Source organism: Typha latifolia, chromosome 1 (assembly GCF_019914945.1).
Source record: "Typha latifolia isolate L0001 chromosome 1, TyphaL0001v2, whole genome shotgun sequence".
In the NCBI taxonomy this organism is placed as follows: domain Eukaryota; kingdom Viridiplantae; phylum Streptophyta; class Magnoliopsida; order Poales; family Typhaceae; genus Typha; species Typha latifolia.
This window is the reverse complement of record NC_133086.1, coordinates 4,786,923-4,812,726: the sequence shown is the minus strand read 5'-3', so window position 1 is coordinate 4,812,726 and position 25,804 is coordinate 4,786,923. Positions and strand designations below refer to the sequence as shown.

Below are 25,804 nucleotides of genomic sequence, written 5' to 3'. Positions count from 1 at the left end.
CAACTCAAGGCAGGATGTTATGCTTTTAGAGAAGTAGGTTTGAGCCCTTCCCATTTTACTGATACGAAGGGTCTTCTAGCTACCGTTCGTTTTATCAAGGACTTCCTCAGATGCGCATCAACCCTCAGTTCTTGGTACGTTCTTCTCTCTCTTCTGTGTCATGTTTTTACTCACTAGTGCTGACAGAATTGCACTTAGTTGATAGATAAACCTCAAATTCAAAAACACAAACCTCATTTCCAATTAGAGACCATCATATATACCTCTGTTTGCCTTAACCCTACCTATTGCATGTAGGAGACTTTGCTGTTTAATTGCAAGCAGGAGGGTCCATTGGATCGGTAGGATCTGTGGGACATGCATTGCCAACTCTAAATTTGTCTGATTAGCTGATCGGTTGAATCTGGATCCGATTGGCAGTAATATTTTAAGATATCTTTAATGACGCTACCCTACAGATATTCTCTAATCGAACATATCATTTCCACATTATATATATATATATATATATAGCATATACGAGAGAAGGTAAAAGTAGGCAGGCACAGGCATTAAACGTGCAGTTGTTGGTTGATGTTTCCAATCAACTAATTGCTAACAGATGTTGACCGCAGAGACGTGCATCGATTGAGCTATTCAACTAACCAAACCAAACTTCCTGAGACCTATACAGGCTCATTCAATGGGGTCGTCCATCTGCCTATCTTCCCTTCGTCACTCTTCACTACCACTTCCTAGAAGGGGGGTAATCGTAATCCGTAACTTAGTCCACAAATAAATTAAATCAAATTTTCAATCATCTACACGCAGAGGGGTATCTCCGGTAATTTTCAGATTGCGACTCGCAAGTAATCTTTTTATTCGCTCTGTTTTATACGGATCTCATTCCCATTCTCTCTCTCTCTCTCTCTCTCTCTCTCTCTATATATATATATATATATCTGCCGCTGACCTAGTAGAATTTCAAAAGAGAAGAGATGGCTGCGAAACCCCTCTCCTTCCCGCCGATCAGTGCCTTCAATCCCGCCGGCCGCGTCCTTCGCACCGTCGCGGCAGACCTCGACGGCACCCTCCTAGTCTCCCGCTCCTCCTTCCCCTACTTCTTCCTCCTCGCCGTCGAGGCCGGCGGCTTCCTCCGCGGCCTCCTCCTCCTCCTCCTCTCCCCCGTCATCCTCCTACTCTACCGCCTCGTCTCCGAGCCCGCTGCCATTGAGCTTCTCATCTTCGCCTCCCTCGCTGGGATGCGCCTCCGCGACCTCGAGCTAGCCGCCGCCGCCGTCCTCCCGCGGTTCTACGCCGCAGACGTGAGGGCAGAGACGTGGCGGGCGTTCAAGTTGTGCGAGGGGAGGCGGGTGGTGGTGACGGCGAACCCGAGTGTGATCGTGGGGAAGTTCGTCGGGGAGTATTTGGGTGCGGAGGTGGTGGGGACGGAGCTGGAGGTGGACAAGCGGACGGGTAGGCTTACCGGGAGGGTGACCGGACCAGGGGTACTCGTGGGGGTTAAGAAGAGGGAAGCATTGGAGAGGGTTTTTGGGGAAGAGAGGCCGGATTTGGGGCTTGGAGATCGGGAATCAGATCACGATTTCATGGCGATCTGCAAGGTATGGTTAGTTTCGTCTCTTCCCTCCTCTCTAGATCTCTCTCGGTGGTGCTGATTCTCAGGGTTCGCTACTCTGCTGCACTATAGTGATACTTGGTAGTTTTTGATTGGTTTGGCTACTATTATAAGTTTTACCTAATTCATTACTGATGGTAGGTACAAGATATTTGGCGCAATCGCGATTGCTACCTGAAAATAAGATAATCCACTATGTTACGACGATAATAAGAATATCGAAAATACTTAGTATATCCTATATTTAATTTAACAGATCTAGAAAAAAAGAAAAGAAAATTATTGTTTTAAAAACCGCCAACTGTAACTAATTAGGATAAAATTCAAACTGTTGCTTGTTTAATCAGCTCGATAGCAAAGCGTATAAGGTTGATCTTTCTTTGTTTTGGTAGATGGGGCTCATTTATAGCTTGCTTAATAGCTGAGATCTTTTGCCTGCTAAGCCATACCATCCATGCCAAGCAATAAATCCTTGAGTTCGACTACTATATAATTTTATATCAGAATTTGAACTGACGTCAAACAAAAATCTCGAGTCAAAAATGTTTTACTTCACGTTTTTCTCGAATGTAGAAAATGAATAATAGTCCTAGATATCATACAATCTTCCAATTTTATTTACTCCTTAAAACATTTTTCCCTTCACGTTTTTCTCACTACTGACTTTGCGTTTTCTCTTTACAGTACTCAAGATTTTAACACGCCGAATTCGTGGCCTAAAAGCGAGAGTTTGCATATCTACAGCTAAACTATTTAAATGTACATTATTTGAGACGGATGCATTTTAGTCATATATAGTTTCTTCAATATTTCACTTTATAAGTATTCCAGACAAACAGTTTATTGAATTTAGCACAAAATGAATGATTATTTTTTTACATATTCACCTCATTAATTATAACTCAATGTCACGTTGCATCCCTAGCTAAAAAAATAATATCGTAAAATCTGTCATCGGAATTATTTAATATAATAATTTTCATCTTTATAAAAGGTTGTATATATGTTATATTTTAAATAGTGCAAATATTGTACGTTATTATTTTCTAGGGGGATAATTTGATACTAAGAAAATTCTTAGGGTATATTGCAACCTATAACTGTCAACATGACTTAACTAACTCTGACAGGAAGCCTACATGGTTCCTCCGAACCCGAAGGCATCCCGCGTCGCACCGGAGAAGCTGGAGTCTCACACCTTCTTCCACGACGGTCGCCTCGTCCGCCGCCCGGACCCCCTCGTCGCCCTCCTCACCCTCTTCTGGCTCCCCTTTGGCTTCCACCTCTCCCTCTTCCGCGTCTTCTTCAACCTCCTTTTCCCCGCCCCCTTAGTTCGCTACACCTACGCCCTCACCGGCATCCGCCTCTCCATCCGCGGCTCCCCTCCTCCTCCCCCTTCCCCGGGATCCCCCGGCTCCCTCTTCGTTTGCAACCACCGCACCGCCCTCGACCCCATCATAATCTCCATCGCCCTCGGCCGCCAGGTCTCCTGCGTCACCTACAGCGTCAGCCGCCTCTCCACCCTCCTCGCCCCCATCCCCTCCGTCTCCCTGAAACGCGACCGCGCCGCCGACGCCGCCCGCATCGCCGCCCTACTCGAGAAGGGGGACCTCGTCGTCTGCCCCGAGGGCACCACGTGCCGCGAGCCCTTCCTGCTCCGCTTCAGCTCCCTCTTCGCCGAGCTCAGCGACCGGATAGTCCCGGTCGCCATCGACGCGAAGCAGGACGTCTTCTTCGCGTCGACCGTGAGGGGGTGGAAGTTCATGGACCCCTTCTTCTTCTACATGAATCCGAGGCCGGGTTACGACGTCACATTCTTGGAGCCATTGCGGCCGGAGGAGACGTGCAAGGCCGGGAGGCCGGCGTTCGAAGTGGCCAACCACGTGCAGGGGGTGATCGCAAATGCGCTGGGGTTCGAGCGCACGGCGCTCACGAGGAAGGACAAGTACATGAAGCTCGGGGGAAACGACGGCAATGTGGAGTCTAAATCCTTCAAGAAGGAATGAAAAGTGTAGTGGTAATTATTAATTGTTTTGATTGTAACTTATTTTCTTTCTACGACTCGTAATTTGTCTGCTATTTTACTATGATTAAATCTTCAGCAAAGGATACAATTAATTATATAAGCTCTGTACTCGGGAATTTTTAGTTCTCATCCACGCCAGTTCATAAACCAAGTGCAGAGGGGCCACAAAGCAGCAGGCAGCCAAAAGATTGACACTTTGGCAGTTAAGGGTGTCTCCTTCAAGACTGGGTTTGGGTTGGATTAGAATAGTGCTAACATAAACATTATCTTTAATCACAACTCAGCTAACCAATTTACTATATATAACATGATAACACATTAAAGTTTTTCCTGTATATTTACTCTAATAATACGATCCAATAAAATAAATAAATCAAGGTAACGAAGATCTTGGAGCATCAGCAGCAGAGCAAGGCTAGTAAAGTTAAAGTCTCACCCGATTATCCTAATTATTAAATAACCTTAAAAGGGGTAGTAAATTAAATTCGAACACTCTAATTTAGTCTGTTAATAAATTTATTTAAAAGTTAGATTATTGCGTCGGATTATCAGACAAGGTCGTGCAGGCTAGGGGCATTTTTATCAAAAAGAAATGCTGTGGATTGTGCCAATGTGGAAGCTCCTTCTACCCATTCCCATTTGATATTCAGACAACCGGGACTATAAACAATCTTCCTTCGATAATCAAATTAATCCCATGATCCATGTGGTCGATCGGTCGTGCAGTCTACGGGCATATTTTATAATTTAAAAAGAAAGAAAGAAAAGAATGTGGGCTACTTCCTGCTCATACCTTAGAAGGGGTTATTTACGTAATTTCAATTAGCGGGCGGGTAGTTGACTAATTACCCTTTGCTACTCACTGCATATAGATCGCACTCCCTCCTCCCATAACATTTCAAAAGAGGAGAGATGGCGGCGACCGCGGCACCCGTCCGTTTCCGCCCGATCTCCGACTTCGATCTCACCGGCCGCGTCCTCCGCGGTGCCGCCGCAGACCTCGACGGCACCCTCCTCCTCGCCGTCGAGGCCGGCGGCTTCCTCCGCGGCCTCCTCCTCCTATTCCTCTCACCCGTCATCCTCCTCCTCTACCGCCTCGTCTCCGAGCCCGCCGCCATAGAGCTCCTCATCTTCACCTCCGTCGCCGGGATGCGCCACAGAGACCTCGAGCTCGCCGCCGCCGGGGTCCTCTCGCGGTTCTACGCAGCCGACGTGAGGGAAGAGTCGTGGCGGGCGTTCACGGGGTGCGAGGGCAGGCGGCTGGTGGTGACAGCGAACCCGACTGTGATGGTGGAGGATTTCGTGACCAGGTATTTGGGCGCCGGCACGGAGGTGGCGGGGACGTAGCTGGAGGTGCACGAGGGGACGGGTAGGCTTACCGGGAGGGTGACCGAACCGGGGGTACTCGTCGGGGTTAAGAAGAAGGAAGCATTGGAGAGGTCTTTTGGGGAAGAGGTGCCAGATTTAGGGCTTGGAGATCGGGAATCGGATCACGATTTCATGGCGATCTGCAATGTATGGGTAGTTTCGTCTCTTCCCTCTTCTATACTCTATTAATCTCTCTCTCTCTCTCTCTTTTTCTCTCATGGTAGTGCTAGTTCATTATTGATGGAGATGTCAACGAGACAAACGCAAGTGAACGTATCTAGCGTCAGAGCTTAACTAGCTACAGACTTTTAGAACTAAACATCTACTAACGGTTAGAATACCTAATCATTAGTAATCAAATGCTCGGCTTATTTATTAAACAAAGGAGTCGATCTCAAATAAACTTTTGAGCTGAATATGAATTGTTGATGAACAATGAGCTAGATTGACCGTCCTAATGATTAGTATTTGGTGCAATCAAGGTATTGTTAATTTCATGAAAATAGAGCAACATTCTAGGGGCTCGTTTGTTCGCAGGAACTATAAATAAAGTTGGTGGCTCTCTTATAACCTACAATTGTAAATGTGAGTAACTAATTAATTAATGCCAATCATAGGAAGCCTACATGGTTCCTCCGAACCCGAGGGCACCACGCGTCCCACCGGAGCAGCTGGCGTTCCACACCGACATCCACGACGGTCGCCTTGTCCGCCGCCTGGACCCGCCCATCGCCCTTCTCACCCTCCTCTGGATCCCCTTCGGTTTCCTACTCTCCCTCTTCCGCGTCTTCTTCAATCTCCTTTTCCCCGCCTCCTTAGTCCGCTACACCTACGCCCTCACCGGCATCCGCAACCACAGCACCTCCCTCGACCCCATCATCGTCTCCATCGCCCTTGGACGCCGGGTTTCCTGCGTCATCAACAGCGTCAGCCGCCTCACCCTCCTCTCCCCCATCCCCTTCGTCTCCCTCACCGGAAACCAGGACGACGACGCCGCCCGCATTGCTACCCTCCTCCAGAAGGGAGACCTCGTCGTCTGCCCCGACGGCACCACGAGCTGCGAGCCGTTACTGCTGATCAGCGAACGCGTCGTCCCGGTCGCCGTCGACGCGAAGCAGGACGTCTTCTTCGCGTCGACCATGAGGGGGTGGAAGTTCATGGACACCTTCTTCTTCTACATGAATCCGCGGCCGGGGTACGACGTCACCTTCTTTGAGCCGTTGAGGCACGAGGAGACGTGCCCAGGCGGGAGGCCGGCGGTAGAAGTGGCCAACCACGTACAGGAGGTGATCCTTGAGCGCAATGGCGGGAGGCCGGCGGTAGAAGCGGCCGACCACGAACGGGAGATGATCGCATCCTCAAGTAACGAAGAGAGAAGTACTGTAGTAGACATTGCTTGATTTGATTGTATTTGGAATGTTATTTGTCTTGGTGGTGTTTCAAATTCGTGTAGCTCCTAAATTTAGTTAGCTACTCTTGTACTCTTGTTTGTTAAATTTAAATAAGTTTAAAAAAAATATGATGTTTGATTGTAAATTAATTTAATATTTGTCATAATTATATATGATGTAATATAAATTATAAATTAAAATGATCTTTAAAATACAAATTGCTTTGAAAATTGACGAGAAAATATGTCAATTAATCTGGACGCTGTTTAGTGGATGGATGAAATATACCTACATAATATTCTTCAGTTTTGTTAGAGTTTTATGAGAAAGATGTCCACTGATTTGATTTTTACATCTTGTACTCGATTTTTCTTTCTTAATCCTAATACCCAATGTTAATACTGTTTAGACATCTAAAATTAGTATTTAATTTTTTAACTTAGTTGACCTCTAATATTCATTTCTCCTAAAACATGATTACTCAATATTTAACCATTTAAACCTTGTTCTGACATTTACTACTTTTTTTTCTTGAGATATGGTTATCCAATATTAAGACTCATTTTGACATCTAAAAAGTACTATTTTACACTTTTAATATGAATTTAACATTTAATATCCATTTTTTTAGAAATATGATTACTCAATATTAACGCCTATTTTGACCAGAAAAATTAATTATAAATTAGGTTAGCGTGTTATCGTTATTTTTGATTTGATATAAAAAAATGACCCTTAAACTCTAATAAAAAGTGAGTTTAGGATATATTTTATTAAAAATCTTGTGAGTAGGGAGAAAATTATTGAAATGATAATTAATTAAAGTAATACATTTTCAATGGCAAAATGGTAGTGCTGTTGTCGTTAGTTTTGACTTGATATTAAAAACAAAAGACTTTAAGCTAGATAAAAAGTGGTTTAGAAGATATTTCATTAAGACTTACGAGGACAAAAGAGAGAAGAATTAAAATAAAATTTGATTAAAGTTATGTGTTTTCAGGAGCAAAATAGTAATTAAATTTTATCAGCAAATATAAAAAAATTAAATAGATGAGGAGAGAAGAGGTGAATGGGTTTAAATAGATTGCTCTAAATCCATTTTACCTTAAAATAATATTTGGTGTTAAACTAGTTTAAAGTTATGCCTCAACCACAGGGTCGCTACTTTACTTCGATTAAATCTTTCTTAGTCCTAATTACATTAGAATCGATGACAAAAGAGTGACACAACTAATCAGCAAATTATATGATACATATAATTCATTTAGAAAAAGGATACAATATAACAGTGTACACGGCTGGACTGAGCTTAATTCGATTCAAAATTAAGAAAATTTAGGTTCATGCTCAGCTCGGCTCGAGCCAATACACGAGCCAAGCTCGAGGCGGGTTGACCCTCTAATCACAACAAACTTTTAGGTGTCCTTTCCCTTTCCGTTATAGGGTGGTCCTCGAATCATATAGAGCTCTTTATTAGGTCTCACTCAAAGCCAGTTCATGAACCCAGCCAGTGAGGAGAGCGGAGGTGCCAAAAGCTGGCACTTCACAGTGTATGTGAATCTTCTCCTCACACAGACTCTCTCTCTCTCGGGATCTTCTACACTGGCAAGTGCACAAATCTTCTTCCACATGAGGTACGACTTTGAAGTTGACCATCACGTCTGACTGCTATAGTGCTCTATCCCTACACCCAAGACTGTGGATCGAGAACCTTCCTCGGCTAACGGAATTAATCACTATGATCGATCGATCCATGTGATGGGTTGTGCCAAATGCCAATGGTGGGGCTACCCCTTTATATTCATTCCCCCCCACCATTTGATTGACATCTCAGCCCTACATTGACATCCCGTATCTTATTCCTCTTACCCCTATTCTTCGTATAACTGAAGGAAGCAATGACTACACGTTCAGAACAATAACATGGAATAGAATGTTATTTCCACTGTAGATATCATCCATCACCAATGTTAAATGAAATTTTTTAAAAAAGAAGAAAAAAAAAATAAGAAAAATTATATATATATATATATCTTAAATATCTATTTTGGTGTATCTTTGGGAAGTTTTTGTGTACGTTACTGTGAGTCTCAAGAAGCGAAGGGGGCGCGGTGAGGGATTCCCTTTCGCCGCCTCGACCCCTCTCCTACTCCTCTCCCCCTGGTATTCTTACCCTCCCCGCTCCCGCCCGCCTCGCCGCCCTCCACGAAGCTCGCGTCGCCGTTTCTCTTTATCCCGACCAGCTGCGGAGGAAAGAGATTGAGAGGTCAATCATTTGAGCACGAATCCTGGCGCGAAAACCTCTTTCAGCGTTACCTTGCATCCGAGGGAGCAGAACCGGAAGGGGTCGAGGAGGGACCTCGCGCAGATCTCGCACGTGTGCGCCGACGACGACGCCTTCCCGGAGGAGGCGCCGCCGCCGCGCGGCTGCGGGCGCTCGTTGAGGAAGACGACGCGGGCGCTGTTGATGACGTAAGTCTGCACGCCGCTGATGTCGAGCGCCGCCTCCACCTCCGCAACCCGCACCACGTCATGGTACGACGACCTCCTTATCTAACGAACGCAATTAGGATTAGATTTAGCATAGGTTTAATATACAATATACAATTCTTAGAATTAGATACACGGTAAATTACCTGGATCACGCGGTGGTCGGAGTGTCGCTCCGAGCGACAATAGAAGCAGAAGGCGGCGGTGGAGGACCAGGAGGAGGAGGAGCAATCGAGGCAGAAGAGGTTGCATTCGCCGCGGGCGGCGTCGGCGTGGTCGGGGCAGAGCGAGAAGAATTGTGTGGTCAACAGCGGCTCCAGCCACGGCGGCACCAGCGAGGCCGCCACCGTTCTCATCACCATCAATCCGACGGCTTCCGATGAGTTCAAACCCAATGTCCGACGACTCCGAAGGCAAAAAGGGGAGAAGTCGGAATAGGGAAAGCGTGGGGGAGCTGCGAGCTTCCAACTCAACGACATTATAAAAAAAGGACAGTGAAAACGAACGAATGGACAAGATTCGATGGAGTGGGCGTGATGCGATCCAGACCGTTGGGATCACGCTACGTGGGCCATGGGGTTCCTTTCGTCCCTTCGTAGGCGCTTCTAACCGTCCGGGGACGGCAATAAGGGTACGTATGGCCCACCTGGCGCCGATCAGCTGCTCTGACCTTCAAATCGCTGTGCGCTGTTCGGCTTCGTGTCGAGATTTCAACGGACGAATAGCGCGACTCCGTGTTGCGGCGGTGCGAAAGGCGGCCGTTTCAAGAAGGAAAAGAGCCACGTGGATTGGGCGGGCACATGTGGCTAGACTAGCCCAAGGGTGACACGGACCAGTGAGGTTGTAAAAAATAAATATATTAAATACTTCACATATAAACACATAAAAAAGATCGACTAGTGTTTTCCTCTAATTACCGGTTACCAATTTAATGTCGAGGTGTTGGATTAGACAGGTGGCGCTAATTACTAGCCTAATCTAACCAAATATTGCTTGTCCACACAAGTGGTGACACCCACAAATGCTGGAAAATAGTTGTCAGTGCTGAGGATCTATACAAAGTTTAGCTAGCTGTGATTCACATCTTGTACATTGCAAGCTCCTACAACTAATCGTCTCTTTTGGTTACAGCCAAAATTCATAACTATAATCTTTATTTCATTCATTTAATTCTTAGACTTATTTCATGTCTTCTAGTACCATTTACTTGGATGAGATAGTTTAGGTCTAAATTGACTGGAGTATAAATCTCAGGAGCATATATGGGCTTTGACCATTGGATAGGCCTATCGAACATTAAGACCAAAAAAAAAAAAAAGATGGGCCGGACTTGGTCTGGACCCACCCGAGTTGAAACGTACGCAGTATGACGTGGCATTTCTTCATTACTTTAAGCAACTATGCATATCTCTCTCTCTCAATTAGTGTTACTTTTGAGTGCAAGTAAGCACGGCTATTAAAGCATTATTTGGTGGACGTAATAAAACTCCTCCGAGAAGCAAGTAGCCCACGCGAATTGGGCCGTGCAAGTTTTATCCACGCCATCCTAAGGGACCAACCATTCCAATAACTTCCCCAGGTCATGTGCCGCTTCGTGCAAGTAACGTCCCCGGAAGCCCGAAACTTAAAGCCAGGAATACGGTATCATATCTACATCAACAATTTGCAGAAAAAGATTTTTTTTTTTTTTTTTATCTATCTCTTTGTTCACGTATACCGCTATACGCTTTCCCTCCTCTTTTTCTATAAATCACTCACTACTCGCGAGCTCTTCTCTGCACTTGCGAGTTGCGTCTCTCTCTCTCTCTCTCTCTCTCAACATGGGTAGCTTCCACTTCGTCTTCTTCGCCTTCTTTGGTCTTTTGATCTCCTCCACGGTCTCCTCCGCCGCATTGATTCCAGAAGACATCCGCCTTCCAGATGACGCGAGTTTCCCTTCGGTCCACGCGAAAGAGCTGATCCGCGCGCTAAATCTTCACCCCAAGGACGCCAGCTTCGGCGCCGGAGACGGCAGTGTCGCGAAAGGGAGGCTCGTGGAGAGGCGATTTGCTCTTCCCGGCCTCTCCAGAAAGCCCGCTGCCGATGAGCTCAGTCACCACGCGGGGTACTACCATCTTCCCCACACGCACGACGCCAAGTGAGTTGATCCAAATATCTCTTCTTAGGTTTGCAATGTGGGTTCTTGATATTGATGTCGATTTCGATGTAAAGTTTCGATCTTGATGAGGTCTGCTTGTTTTTCTATTTGACCCTTGAGGTGTTTGTTGTATGTCTTTCTATAGGATGTTCTACTTCTTCTTTGAATCGAGGCAAAGAAAGGAGGACCCCGTGGTGATCTGGTTGACGGGAGGGCCTGGTTGTAGCAGTGAGTTGGCTGTGTTCTATGAGAATGGACCCTTCACTATAGCCAACAACATGTCGCTTGTGTGGAATGAATTTGGTTGGGATAAGGTATTGTTTTTGTCCGTCGCTTGATATGGGTACTCTCACTAATTTGCCTCTTTATTCTTGGGTCTGCAGAGCTGCATTTTATATTACTGGTCTTTACTAGTGACTGCAACTCTTCGTTCCTTATACGAATGTTCCTCGTCTTGAAATCTAAATCTTGATTAGTGTAATGCTACCTAGTCCTAAATTTTCATGCACCAGAGCTTGGTTGTTTATGGATGTAAACAGCATTTGCCAATTGTTTCTCTTTAATTAAACTGCTTCACATCTGTTATCAAACAGAGCTTTCTTTGCTGCATTATATTTCTTTTTCATTCTCTTCCACTATCCTGCAGATTTCCAACCTTATATATGTTGACCAACCAACTGGAACTGGTTTTAGCTACAGCTCTGATAAGCGTGACACTCGCCATGACGAAAAGGGTGTTAGCGATGACCTATATGATTTTCTACAGGTGCTCCTCTCTATTTTGACGCCTTGTATGATTTTGCACATTCAATTGTTTGTGAAATTAAATTTGCAACTTTAGCAATACAGTAAATTGAAAATTTATTCCTTGCATGGGAGCTTGCTCACTTTGTCTCCATGACCATGTTAGTTTAGATCTCTGTTATGTTGAGAGCATCATCTTCTGTTACTCGTTCGTCTTGAATGAAGTCTGAAGCCTCGATTTTGGAACATGAATGCATTTTATATGCTACATAAGTTAGTTCGTGTCTATGTTGAACTGAAATGATGGCACGATAATTTTTTAGATTCTTGATTTCAAACATATAGGTAGAGTATTTATTTCGTAATACTTTTATGGTGATGATCTTATATTTCTTTCTCTTGGTCACTAATTGCAAAATAATCTTCTCATGGCACATATGCTGAGAAATCTCTATCATCTTGTTGTTTTCTTCTCACACACCAGTTAGTTCAAGACAAAGCCTTTCGAGAGTTTTTGACTTGTGACTCCATTTATGATCTCAGGAATTCTTCACGAAACACCCAGAATATGCTAAAAATGACTTTTATATTACGGGAGAATCATATGCTGGGCACTACATTCCAGCTTTCGCAAGCAGGGTCCACCAGGGAAACAAAGCTAATGAAGGTATTCACATAAATTTGAAGGTATGATCTTTATTCCACTGCATTAAAGCTTGTATTACCTCATCTTTGGAGTTTGATGAATTTATTTCATATCGAAAATGTTCTTTGCAGGGCTTTGCCATTGGTAATGGTCTCACTGATCCAGAGATCCAATATAAAGCATACACAGATTATGCATTGGAAATGAAACTAATTCAAGAATCCGATTACGAGAGGATCAACAAGATCTACCCAGCATGTGAACTTGCAATAAAACTTTGTGGTATTTGCTGCTTCCAGACTTCTTATTCTCGTGGTGTCTTTTACTTTCCTGTTCGAACTACACTATCTATGCTAAATTATGTTTGTTATATTTGCTGAAAAATCCTAAAACTGTGTGGTGGTTTACATGTGCCACACTCATTTGCCTTGGGTTTTAGGAAGTCCATCATACTTATCAGTGTTGATTATTTGTTATGTTTCAGGTACATCCGGAACAACATCTTGCCTGGAATCGTACATGGTTTGCAATTCGATCTTCAATTCAATAATGAAGATCGTCGGAACAACAAATGTAAGAAAACATATGTGATTGTCGTGATCTTAGATAGTTAAATGTCGCAGTTGAAATAATGAAGCCCCTAACTTTATCTTCATGTCTGCAGTACTATGACATTAGAAAGCAGTGTGAAGGGAAACTTTGCTATGATTTTTCAAACATGGAAAAGTTCCTAAACCAGAAGTCTGTCAGAGAAGCCCTTGGAGTTGGTGACATAGATTTCGTCTCATGTAGCCCTACAGTATACCAAGCGATGCTTACAGACTGGATGAGGAACTTGGAAGTGGGTATTCCAGCTCTTCTTGAGGATGGAATCAATCTGCTTGTATATGCTGGGGAATACGACCTCATATGCAACTGGCTCGGTAAGACCTGTTAACTATATTAAACGTTTATATTGGGCTCTATGATTGAGATTTATTTTCATTAATGGTTTCCATATGTTTTCCCTTTTACTGTTTGATGTACCTGCATGTAACAATGTGTGCCACAATTTATCAGGCGACAATCATGATTAAGATACTGGCACACATCATAGTGATTGAAAATGATAATTGTACTCCATCTGGGTGCATTTAGATCCTATGTCACAGTGTAATTTATCTGCTATAACCCACTCTTACTCTGCTAAAAAAAAAAAAAAACATTTGATGTATCGCCTTTCTTTCGTAGTTACCATACGTTCAAGATACTCATCTTTGCTACTCATTTTTCACCTGTGCATCAGAATTCCAGATAGAAGCTACTCCATTGAATTGTCTTAGTTGTTGCATGCTTTGAGCAGGGAATTCTAGGTGGGTTCACTCAATGGAATGGTCTGGTCAGCAAGATTTCGTGTCGTCGTCTGAATTGCCATTCTTAGTAGACGGCACGAAAGCAGGGATTTTGAAATCCCATGGTCCACTCAGTTTCCTCAAGGTAATGTGCTCATTGACTGGCAATTCTAGATATCATGCTATCACTTTTAAAGTTTTATCTCTCACTCTCTCTCTCGGTAACAAGCCAAGTAAATTCATGCAATGATGGATGTCTGCAAGCCTGAGCATTTTAAGTGTAGAATCTCTGAATCCCTTCCTTTTGTGCTGCAGGTTCATGATGCAGGTCACATGGTCCCAATGGATCAACCAAAGGCTTCACTGGAAATGCTGAGAAGGTGGACTCATGGGATGCTTGCTGAATCTTATTCGAAATCAAGGGTCTTGGATGCGGAGTTATGATCGATATGAGATAATCAAACTGGCAATTCGACATCGGTGTATGTTCGACAACTGAGTCATTCATCTACTAAGAATGTAGTAGAATGCTATTAAAAAATTAACATCTTGTTGTTTTTCTTGGATGAGCTTGAATGTCTCAGTTATACTGCTTACAATTTACAATGTGGTGATTGTTAAAGTAATAAATGTGCAGTATATAACAATTCTCATTCTCTTTAACGGCTTAAGCTTTCCAATTAAGTGTCGTCAAGTCCTCCAACTGCATGCGAAAAATTTCATACCTTCAGGCTTACATAGAATCCACATGGCATGAAGTGGTTCTGATAGTGTTATCCACCATGGATGGGCATCATGCCTTCTCTTGAATACAATGGAGATGTCTGATTAGGGACCAACGAGGAATCTGGCATTTAAGATGGGACGATCTCTCCATTACCTTTGGGGAGATTCGGATACGGTATCCGAATCCTCCCAACTCGATTGCTCAAGTGGAATCTCATGCAGCAGATCCTCTGCGCTCCCAAATGCATGAATTCTATGCCCACCAAACTTGGCGGCCAATACCAAGCCACCGAGTACTCTTGACTGTGCGTGAATTCTTGCAGCTCTCTAATGGGATGCATCAACTTTTGCACGTCCTTTCCTCCAGGACCAAACCTACAGTTGGCAGCACTACTAGTGGCCCTTGTGGTGAGAAGGGAGCCTTCAGCCTTGGACTAATGATGTCGGAATCTGACCATATATATAATTTTCTGTAAACTTAGACTACAAAATATTTATCAAATTTCGATGGGTCCCTTTAGTTTTCCAAACCGCGAAAATAGGTCTCACTATTATCGAATTATAAATTCAGACATTTAAATTTTTTTTTTAATCTAATCTAATTTAACTGTTTAATCTCGACACATATATTGTTAAAAATTAAAATATATTTTTTCGTAAGCGATGCATATAAATTATATATATAATGCATAACGTTTTTTTTTTAATCTCGATGCACACGTTGTTAAAAATTAAAACGTACATTTTGCAAAGACGATAGATATAAATTATATATGTAATACGTGATATTTTTTTTAAAAAAAATTTAAAGCGTACTTTTTGTATAGACAATACATATAAATTATATATATGATACATGATCTTTTTAAAAAAAATTATATTATTGAAACTTAGAATGTATATTTTTTATAGATAATATATGTGATTTTTTTTTTCATAACACGATAGTCTTCTTGATATTTTTCAGGACAAATTTAATTAGAAAAAAAATCCGAATTTATAATTTAATAATAGGAGAGTTTATTTTTATCGATTAGAAAATTAAAAGAATTTTTTAATTGCAAATCGCCCAATTTCAATCCTAACATTGACAAGAAAATTAAAACGATGATATCGGCCGAGTTGATAGGACCCGACTACTAAGGCTGTGATATTATTATTTTTTAAAATGGTTGGTGCTCCTGTTCTCTTGTTGCCCAACATGGACTGACACTAGAACTAATTAAATGATCACAATGAGCTGGTACAAATTGACAGCCACAAATTGAAATTTTGTTTGAGTGCTTGGAAGCTAATAGAAGCAAGCAAACCAAGAGCACGAGGCAAGTGTTAACATCTCCAAGATTCTAATGTGCACTTGAGAGGAACAACCCCTGGTGTTCCTATCACGGATCACAATGGCATTGGAGAGGCATGCGTTTGGTTAACAAAAGGACAGGGCGTGCACTGCCTGCTTGTCATTATAGACATGAGAAGAAGAAAGAATCCCTTTGCCGTCTCCACTAAGTGGCCCAAACAAAAGTCACCATGGCATCTGTAGCTTTTCCCCTTTTCCAGCTTGGAGATCCCATATATTCTTCCCCAATATTCAGTAGGAATCTTGGCCTCTAATTTGGAACGTATAACATGGTTGGTGGAAAAGGTTTACTTCCTTGAAAAAGATGTAAGCATTTTATATGTCATTGGCCACCACTATAAACTCAGCTTCTATTTGTTAGGGAAATTGGTCTAGTTGTCTAACAACCAACATGACACACAGATTATATCTATGGAACATTCTTGCCAAGCTCCACATGCTTGGATAAATCTTTGCTGCCTGGAGAGAGATCTAAGAACAACAAGGACTGTCTGCTAAAGAAGGGGGTTAAGGCTGCTGCTATCACTATTAATCTATAGTGAGATTGGGCAATGTGTGAATGTGAGCATGAAGTTAAACTAACGAAAGAAAGAAAGAAGGAAGAGAATCCACTGGGACCATCAAGTGTTAGCTAGAACCTGGCTATATGAATTCAGAATGGAAACCTTCTTTTAGCCTTAAACTAAAAAGATCACAAGAGCCGAGGAGCACCAGCCCCATCACTATAGCAACAGTCCCATGTGCTACAGCTAAATGGACAGAGTACAAAATGCTCAGTTTGCAGCAGAGATCAGAAACCTTCACCACTACCTGCACCAAAGTGGTGTGCTTTGCTTTATAAAGAGTGAAACCTTTTTATTTCTTTTTTTTTTTCAAGGGAAAGCTGGTATATATATAATAAAGAACGAGCAACTATGTATATCATAACCCCGTTTTCATGCCCCTTTCTTATAATTATATAACAAAATGTATGAAAGAATTAAGAAAAGTATAGGTGCAACAGTGCGCTGGAAGAAGCTTTTTGACGGGGCAAATGGGAGGGTAGTAGTACAAATTTTTGGGAGTATTTAAGTAATGGGTTGTCTCGAATGGGGATGGCAAGATGTCCCTTAAAGCAGGGGATTGCCTGGCACCTGAGCAAGAATGGGAGGCCACGCCAAGGGAGCAGAGCTTTGGAGGAGTGGAGAGAGGTAGTGGGAGTATTAGAAGTGTGAGTGGTGGTGGAGAGTGTGGACCATAGGATCCAATGGAAATAATTATGAGTTAAAAGAGTTTTCGTTGTTCTTTGTCCCTTTGGTGGGATAAAAATGAAAAGACTCCGTGCGTTTGTGTTTGATCTTTATCTCCGTCTCCGAGGTAAATTTGCATGATTTCGGGGAATAAGGCTGGGGGATGAACAGAGGAAAGGTAAAAGTGGTAAGAGAACTAAAGGCAACTCTTTTTAAGGACATTGGCTCAGTTTTACCTTATAATTCAAAGATGATAACAATAATTAGATCACTTAACAGCTTACTTAGAATTTGTTTAGTGGCGTCGAGAAACTCGTACAAATTAGAATCACCCCCGTTCTCTTCGTTAATACCTTTGGTATAATAAAAGAACACGATAAAGTTGACATCTTTCTCAGACGTTGCCCGTGGGGGCTACTCCACACACTCTCTCTCTCTCTCTCTCATGCCACCACTTTTTCTCCTCTCCCTCGCCCATATTTAGACCCCTCACCCCTCCTCACTTCTCACCATCTCCTCTTAATTGATTCCAACCTCTTACGACTTGGTCGAAGAAGAGGTGATCAGTTTGTAGTCATGGCGGATGCCAATGCAAAGCGAGTCTGCGGCATGCCGGAGAGAGTCCAGCTTCATGTGGCCATGCTGGCCCTCCAGTTCGGCTACGCCGGCTTCCACGTCGTCTCACGAGCAGCCCTCAACATGGGCATCAGCAAACTCGTCTTCCCCGTCTATCGCAACATCATCGCCTTGATCCTCCTCGTCCCCTTCGCCTACTTCCTCGAGAAGTATATATATCAACTTTGACTACTATATATATAAATTAGTAATCTTTGTGTACTAATTATTACTAATTATTTATGTCTCTGTGCATGTAGGAAGGATAGACCAACCATGACACTCGGATTCCTCGTTCAATTCTTTCTGCTTGCTCTCTGTGGGTAAGTATATGATTTATAAGTTGCTCCTATGTAGACAAATGATGTGTGAATTAATGAAGCAACTCAGTTATCCATGGATGTTTGATAAGTGGAATATTGATTGGTGTTTGAAGTATTACTGCAAACCAAGGATTCTACCTACTTGGCTTGGATAACACCTCTCCCACCTTCGCCTCCGCCATCCAGAACTCTGTTCCAGCCATCACTTTCATCATGGCTGCTGCTCTAAGGTAACACTCGAAAATCGGTATTTTTTAATTTTTTTTTAAATTCTATTCGAACTTAGGAACTCTGATAGTATGTAAATAATTGCTCTCAGGATAGAGAAGGTGCGCATCGATAGACGAGACGGCATTGGGAAGCTCGTCGGTACTCTGGCCTGCGTCGCCGGTGCGTCGGTCATAACTCTATACAAAGGCCCGACGATATTCTCGCCGGCGTCGCACGCCCTACATGCGGCGAGCACCTCTACGGTGCCGGAGTTAGCGTGGTTGGGGGACGCCGAAGGGAAGAACTGGACGTTGGGGTGCTTGTACCTGATTGGGCACTGCTTGTCGTGGTCGGGGTGGCTCGTCCTCCAAGCGCCGGTGCTCAAGAAGTATCCGGCGAGGCTCTCCGTGACCTCGTACACGTGCTTTTTTGGCGTCATCCAGTTCTTGGTCATTGCGGCGTTCCTCGAGAGAGATGCCGAAGCTTGGATGTTCCACTCTGGCTCCGAGATCTTCACTATTCTCTACGCTGTAAGACTCCATATATAAATTTCAACTATTAAATTAACTTCAGCACTTCTCTATAACCTTTAGAAAAGCTGGAAGTTAGTTAAAGCTACACCTTTGAGCTTAGCTTTTCCTCTGCATAGATCGAACTTGTGAAAATAATTTGAACTCGTGACCTCTGCTCAAAGACCATATTAAACGATGATGGTCTTCATATTTTATATCTAACAATACTAACACAAGATATGGACTCAAATGCAGGGGTTCATCGCATCCGGTGTCGCTTTCGCCGTTCAAATATGGTGCATCGACAGAGGCGGTCCGGTCTTCGTCGCCGTCTACCAACCGGTCCAGACGCTCGTCGTCGCTATCATGGCGTCGATCGCTTTGGGCGAGCAGTTCTACCTTGGAGGGTACCATAATTTTCTCAACTCCTATTGCATGATAAGCAAACCAAGCAAAAAAACAAGAGCTTGCTTCAATACTAGCATATTTTGTTTTCCTTTTTGGGTGCAGGATCATAGGTGCAGTATTGATCATAGTAGGACTATACTTGGTTCTATGGGGAAAGAGTGAGGAGAGAGCATTTGCTGCCAAGGATGCTGCTCTCATGGTTGCTTCCACCTGTGAGCATGATGCACTACTGATCAGATCAACCACTGCTGCTTCCTTGAAGGCTTCTTCCCTGAATCAACCACTGCTGCCGTCTTCCTCGCCATCGGAGAATGTCTGAAAAAAAGAAGAAAGAAATGCTAGCTCCTTGCACAACTATGGAGTAACTTCTATTGCTATGTTGTGAGGAAGAAGGAAACAAGTTTGTGTTAGATAATATATTCTCACTCAAACTTTGTTAGGCTTTCACTGCTTACTATGTCGAAAGAAGCTACGAATGCTTGCTTTAGGTTGGTTTAATCGTTGTTTGTCATTTCCTTCCACTGCTTGCGAGTTGTAAACTTGCAAAAGAGAATTAGAGCATCTCTCTTGTACTCCTTCAGCAGATATATGGGAATGTCTTAGATTTGCCAAGCCAAACACAAGTGCTTCAGTTGCTTTATTAATTGTGCTATCTATCTTTGTACAAAGGAGCCCAGCCCACCATTGGCCCATTCAGTAGGTTCGCTACGATGGCTGGAGGCTGGAGCGCGGGCAAGGTGTTTAGTCCCACATCGGCTGGTCCAAAGATTTGGCCGGAGTCTCACGCTTATAAATGGAGGTGGGTGGCCGACGTAGAGCCATACTTACCTGGACGGGGTCAATGGGTGATCAAGTAGGCCTATGGCCTAGGTCAGCGGTCTCCATTGCACTTGGGAGGCGCGCTTGCTTACCATCTCCCCAAGTGGGAGAATGGACGTCATAATTTGTGCTAGAGGGGGTACGCGTTCGCGCGATCCCTGCCTAAATCTAAAGGTTTTAACTTTTTATAAGCTATCATAATTTCCACTAAAATTAATGTTTTTTTGTTAATTAAAATTGAATATTGGTTTTGCCCGCCTAATGTATAGTGAAATATATTTTATTCTGTGGAACAGAAAGTATAGATATATTTTAAAATTTGTTAGATTATTTAAAGTTGTTTTTAATAAAAAATTTGAATTTGAATTTCATTTGATCAAATATGATGGTAAGTTGTATTAAGATCTACTCCTAATTATTTTAAAAGATTCAGTCAAAATTGTGTATAGAAAAACTCATTTATTTTTTCATCTTTAGTTGGTAATATTTTTTTAATACTTGTGGTTGGGTTTCATTAGTCTTCATATTTTTCATGGGACCTCTGGGCTCGTTATTGTTCACCGTAGCATTAATCAGCGAATAGCTTCGGCCTTGGAATCGTTATTGTTCACCATACCATTAATTAGCACTGTTCCTGGAAGGACAATAATATTTCATTCAGTACAATATATATAAATAAGCCAGGCATAACATTTATCACCATTGTTCCTGGAAGGACAATAATATTTCTTTTTTTTGACAGAATAGGACAAGAACATCTCATTCAGTACAATCTACAAATAGACAAGGCATAACATTAATCAGCATTGTTCCTGGAAGGGCATTACCATTTCATTAAAAACTATCCACAAATAAGCAAAGCTTGATGCGAAACACCCTGTTCACCACATCTATAAATCTTGTTCTTAAGGAAGTTAGTTGGTAATGCTGTTTGCCCTCGACTTAAGGGCAGACTATAAATATCTATCAAATGATTTGCAGCAAACACAACTAAAACAGTTAGCATAATTATGAAAGTACTGTGACCATGACCCTGGATTTTGTAAGGACTTCAACTGAGATGGATTGCATCAGTCCCATGGATTTATGTCAACTTGGACAAATCAACTGGTATAAAATTGAATCAACATTGAGCTCTCTCAACTGTGAGCAGAAGCAAATTCGACGCAATTGCATCATGGAAAGGCAAGTCATTAAGTCTTGTGAGATGTAGAAGGGGAATGATCAAGGCTAGATCTAAGTCATAAATTGAAAGGAATGACACTTACAACCACTTTGACAATTACAAGCCAACCTCCAAGCTTGCGCACATATAAACAAGAGTTGATTTACAAGATGGTCGAAGCTTATAGTTACTAAGAGCTGTCGTCACTTTCGTCACATAGAGGTGTAGACTGGATTATAACCCGAGCTCCAGAAGCAAGCCTGCAGGAATAAGATCAAACGATTTTAATCGACACATAAGAGGAAAACAAAACATAAACCTATTTAATGTGCGCGAGGGGGCAATATAACTCAACTTTCTTCAATCTTGATAACCTTTTCCTTTTCTTCTCTGAATGATTCCAACCTCGTAGATAATCCTTGCAATGAGGAAGAATCAGTTAGCCTTTTGCTTCCATTGTTTGATGAACTGAGAGGTGATGATTTGCTGCACTCTGGCCCACAAGAGTTTCTTGTATCTGAAATAGGTGAAGAAATTGTTTCATTCCTTGTCTGTTTGCATGATGCCATTTTGATTGTCCGAGGTAGACATCTTGAACTTGCTGAATCCACCAAATTTTCTCTCTCCCTCTTTGAGTCAGGCACCTTGCAAGTTCTGCAGTACATATAATAATGGTAACATAACTGTGAGAACTGTAGATTACCAGAAACAAACGTGAACAATCCATCAAGACATCATCATATATCAAGTAAACATAACAAATCAATATTCTTCTCAAAATATTTATACGTGAAGTATTCACAAGCTTCTGATATGAAAGATATTGCCTTCCCAACATTGTACTCCGAATCTGTATTAGTCTCATCTGATAGTGCAAAAGGGGCATCTACACAGGCTGAAATTTCTTAGGAACAAACTAGACACTCGACCCAAATTTTCATCAACCAATTAATATGCTGTATTACTGCATAGAGTTACCCAATAGAATTTCTTGAAACAAAGAGAATCATGAGATCGGATAGAATGGTGGATAGGTCCTTTGTACCAAGGCAACTACATTTTACTACCTTTCCTTGCACTCTCATAAAATCCATACAGAGAAATTGAGCTACAAACTGAGTCAGGTAACTTCATTGTTGTTTCAGGCTTTGAACATGTTTATTCTTTATTGTTTATCAGCGTTTTTTCTCATAGGAGTGCAAACGGGTTGGTTAAACATGAACCCAACCCATTGTAGACCTACATTAGTTCCTCTCGCACCTAAAGTTAAGACCCATGAAAAAATAAACTGGAAAGTTGGAACTTTAGCTTCACTCATTTATAGGTTTCATACAAGTAGACTATATTTACTAGCACATGAATGAAGCTAAATTCCAGACCAAAAAAAAGTTTAAAATATTTTTACGCAAATGCGATCAGTCTGGGGAATAAAGTAAGAAACCAAGCTTATTGGTTAGGAGACCTAGGTCAGAATATTGGACAGAAAGTTGACTCATGTTCAGCTTTAGCTCAAATAAAATCCAGCACTCAGACCTATTTCAGCTCTTATATCTGCCAATAGAAACTTTTCGATCTGAAAGCTTGTCTTAACAAGCTCTTATTATTTATTTATTTATTTGATTCTCTGTTCTTATGCAGGCAGGATTGAACCTGAAATCACTGGCTATGGTCACTATACAGCTCAATGCCTTGATTAGTATATAATTTCAGTCACAATGATGATAATCAACTAAATGAATAGAAGTTAGATAAGGATTTGCCAAAAAGGAACCCATATTTTGCTTGAGAAAGAAGATAAAGTGATAAGAAAAGGACAAGTCCAATGTAGTTGTAATTTCACATATACCTCAGTTTGTTGATAAAAAAGTGGGTTCACAGTCTCCTGAAGAATTTGATAGCCAATATCATTTTGTTCTATTACCAAACACCCTTTATGCACTTTGAAAATGCTTCTTATGCTACAAGGAATTTGTCCTAAGCATTCCAAATAAAGACAAATGAAGCAACCAATACAGAATCAGAAGAACATGATTTTTTAATTTGAGAAACCAGATGATATCAGACATTCATTCAGAAACCATCTAGTGTACTTTTCTCGGAAGAAAGATATGAGATAGAACAATGTGTAGGTCATTAATTACCTTAAGCGAATGACCATTCAACAAGATAGGTTACAACAAGCATTCACATTTCAGTCAGATAAAGGTCTGTGAAAGAAAAAGTAAAGAGGCTAATGTCAAAGTTACCTATCCTCCTCAAATGATGAAGATCGTTTAAGCATGGGCACTCCTTTCCCTGGTTCCTCCTTATGCTTCTTCGTCTCAATCAAGCTTCCACTGAAATATTCTGCTTCTTCCATCCTCAATCTTGTTGATCTTGGAATCTCTGAGAAGCGGTCAAGATCTCCAAGCATCATTGAAGTAGAGAACATTGGAGATGGAAAGCCTGATTGGGTGAACCTAGGCCTATAGGTTGGGATGAGCCCAAAGCTGGGGTGATCCTTCACAGACATTGAACCACATGTAATTAGCTGCATAAGTAAATTTGAGGCCTTCAATTTTGCCCCCATGGGAACAAAAATATCCTCCTCCTCAAGTATTCTAAAGCTGTTTATTTTGCTGGCTTCAGCTCTTATGAGAGACTCCAGGGTATCTAGTCTGCCTCCTGAAGAAGCACTAGATGAAGTTGGTGCTGGTGATACTCGGACAATCTCAGGCCCTTCCTTGGATGTTGGGGTCCCATTATAGTTGTTCTCTTGAAACTCAGTATACAATGGCCCATCATCTGTTGAGACACCTTTGCTTTGTGTATCAGTTGCACGGCCCGTTCTCCCCTTTCTGTCATCTGTCTGGGTAGAAGCATCTTGAGCTCCAATAGGCTTGTATACCCTGTACTCTGTTAGGCTTGGGGAGGTTTCTCCTGATGAGGGAGCATTTCTTCCTGCAGGTTCTGGAGAGAAATTCCCGGATAAATCAGACTGAGGCGTACGGCATGACTCTTCATCTCGAGAGGCAGCAGGAGGAGGTGACGGAGGTTGCGGCAGCAAAGTCAGCGATGGCGATGGCTGTGCATGCTTTGCCTCCTTAACAACCATAGCAGGCGAGGAGGAGGAAGAATAACCTTCCTGGATTCTACATGAATTAGGGGATTCTTCTTGAGGGTGTTTCAGGTTCTCAATCTTCGGGTAGCTAGCACCATGATGTTGCCGATCTAAAAACAAATTTACAGACAAGTAAAGAGAGCTCTAGTTTGTTCGAAATAAACAATGTTCGTTGTTTCTCCTACAACTAACAATTAAAAGCACCCACTCTAGCTTTGGAAACGATTCATTCAGTACCTGGTGCGCATTGATCCAAGAGCTCAGAACCCTTGAGAATGTACTCATTTCCCTGCACCGGGAGAACGAGATCATCGTCGGAGAGGTCGTGCCACACAAATCCATTCTTGTAGCTCCTGCATAACCATTCCCTGGATCAATGAACCCATCCAACAACAAAAGAAACGAAACGAATTTTACCATTTGGGTCCTCGCAAAATTACCTCTTACAAGACCAGGAATACATGGTCGCCATGCCCTTCCCTCTCAACACGTTAAGCCGATTAATTACATCTACCAAAGAAACAAGAAGAAACCCAAATCAAATCAAGGTGATCCAAGACGAGTCCTTTATTTCTTTATTAAGATCATTACCTCTTAGATAGAGCCCATCCGGAGAGGAGAGAGGGACTTCGATGAAATGGGGATGCTCGAGATGGCGATTACGGCAGAGGTAATAGACCACTGGGATCTTCTTCCCTTGTTGAAGCTGTGTTTGGTGCTTCGGGGGCGGCTCTACCCAAACTTTGGTCCTCTCCGGGCTCGTTTGACTCCCATATCTCCTCGCTCTCGCTTCCATCTCTTCCCCACCTCGAACCCAGAAAGGGAAACTCGAGTTTGGAAGATCAAGGTAGCACCTTTCTTCTACTCAGCTAGAGAAGACCCGTTTCAGCTACCTCAAAGCTGGCAACGATCAGTGGAGTGCGATGGCCATTACTGCTGCTCCCACCTACTGATTGAGGTACAAAAATGGTTCAAATTGTGATCATAAGGGTGTTGGGAGTTGTGGGCTCGAGTTAAAAGTGGCGTAAAAGAAGGGTCTTTTTGTTTGGAAGTTGGAGAGAGAGGAGGCAGAGAGAGAAGTGGGACAAGCGAGAGGTAGCATTGTTAAAAAAGGCCAAAGAGACATTTGGAACTCCAGTTTGGTATTGTGAACAAAGAGGTTGGAAAACAACAATTTTGTTTTGCTGCAATAAATGGGGGTAAGTTTGGGCAGTTGGTAATGATTGTGAACATATTGATCATGAAACTCGAAGTAACATATTGATCAGCTACCGTTTTTTTTTCACTCTTTCAACCAAAAATTATGGTTAGTTTCTGACGAACTATTAATAGAAGATTCCTAATACATAATCGTTATAGTTAATTATTCATAAATGATTAGCATATACATTTTTTTAATAAGTTTAAAGCGTAGAATATTTATCTAAGATATTTTTTTTCTTGCACCATAATATTGGATAACATTAAATAGTTTTCAAATAATTTATGTAAAGACGAAAAAATCCTCTATAATCTAAGTTTAATGTTAATGATTTCAATAGTAAATATAATATTTTGAAGAATATGGTGCCAATTATGATAATCAAAAAAAT

The 25,804-nt window shown here is 42.3% G+C and overlaps 5 protein-coding genes, 1 long non-coding RNA gene, 1 other non-coding gene and 1 pseudogene across 7 annotated transcripts; 6 read left to right on the top strand and 2 right to left on the bottom strand.

Moving 5' to 3' along the window:
* The first annotated feature begins 769 nt into the window (after positions 1-769).
* LOC140800520 (glycerol-3-phosphate 2-O-acyltransferase 4-like) lies at positions 770-3,741 on the top strand. Its single transcript, XM_073155296.1, has 2 exons — positions 770-1,601; positions 2,746-3,741. Exons 1-2 carry the CDS (start codon positions 978-980, stop codon positions 3,619-3,621), a joined length of 1,500 nt encoding a protein of 499 aa, XP_073011397.1. The 5' UTR covers positions 770-977; the 3' UTR covers positions 3,622-3,741.
* Positions 3,742-4,553: 812 nt separating this feature from the next.
* On the top strand, positions 4,554-6,409 carry LOC140800680 (glycerol-3-phosphate 2-O-acyltransferase 4-like; annotated as a pseudogene).
* A 1,222-nt stretch (positions 6,410-7,631) lies between these two features.
* Positions 7,632-9,252, bottom strand: LOC140782393 (protein RGF1 INDUCIBLE TRANSCRIPTION FACTOR 1). Its single transcript, XM_073128928.1, has 3 exons — positions 9,037-9,252; positions 8,717-8,953; positions 7,632-8,643 (listed from the first exon to the last, which is right to left on the bottom strand). Exons 1-3 carry the CDS (start codon positions 9,250-9,252, stop codon positions 8,491-8,493), a joined length of 606 nt encoding a protein of 201 aa, XP_072985029.1. The 3' UTR covers positions 7,632-8,490.
* On the top strand, positions 8,455-9,803 carry LOC140782401 (uncharacterized). Its single transcript, XR_012107863.1, has 2 exons — positions 8,455-8,935; positions 9,015-9,803. It is a non-coding gene; the product is annotated as an uncharacterized lncRNA (long non-coding RNA).
* An 855-nt stretch (positions 9,804-10,658) lies between these two features.
* On the top strand, positions 10,659-14,411 carry LOC140780448 (serine carboxypeptidase-like). Its single transcript, XM_073126018.1, has 9 exons — positions 10,659-11,027; positions 11,173-11,341; positions 11,674-11,793; positions 12,315-12,458; positions 12,549-12,699; positions 12,902-12,990; positions 13,082-13,340; positions 13,760-13,893; positions 14,064-14,411. The coding sequence occupies exons 1-9, from the start codon at positions 10,711-10,713 to the stop codon at positions 14,190-14,192; spliced, it is 1,512 nt and encodes a 503-aa protein (XP_072982119.1). The 5' UTR covers positions 10,659-10,710; the 3' UTR covers positions 14,193-14,411.
* A 3,029-nt stretch (positions 14,412-17,440) lies between these two features.
* On the top strand, positions 17,441-19,751 carry LOC140799067 (protein WALLS ARE THIN 1-like). Its single transcript, XM_073153207.1, has 6 exons — positions 17,441-17,845; positions 17,936-17,998; positions 18,112-18,228; positions 18,318-18,738; positions 18,976-19,127; positions 19,231-19,751. Exons 1-6 carry the CDS (start codon positions 17,637-17,639, stop codon positions 19,445-19,447), a joined length of 1,179 nt encoding a protein of 392 aa, XP_073009308.1. The 5' UTR covers positions 17,441-17,636; the 3' UTR covers positions 19,448-19,751.
* A 197-nt stretch (positions 19,752-19,948) lies between these two features.
* LOC140780800 (U1 spliceosomal RNA) lies at positions 19,949-20,109 on the top strand. Its single transcript, XR_012107563.1, has one exon. It is a non-coding gene; the product is annotated as a U1 spliceosomal RNA (small nuclear RNA).
* A 1,048-nt stretch (positions 20,110-21,157) lies between these two features.
* LOC140780715 (protein SOSEKI 3-like) lies at positions 21,158-25,222 on the bottom strand. The gene is made up of 6 exons (XM_073126436.1): positions 24,804-25,222; positions 24,653-24,722; positions 24,450-24,565; positions 23,359-24,322; positions 21,468-21,766; positions 21,158-21,372 (listed from the first exon to the last, which is right to left on the bottom strand). The coding sequence occupies exons 1-6, from the start codon at positions 25,006-25,008 to the stop codon at positions 21,347-21,349; spliced, it is 1,680 nt and encodes a 559-aa protein (XP_072982537.1). The 5' UTR covers positions 25,009-25,222; the 3' UTR covers positions 21,158-21,346.
* Positions 25,223-25,804: the final 582 nt, after the last annotated feature.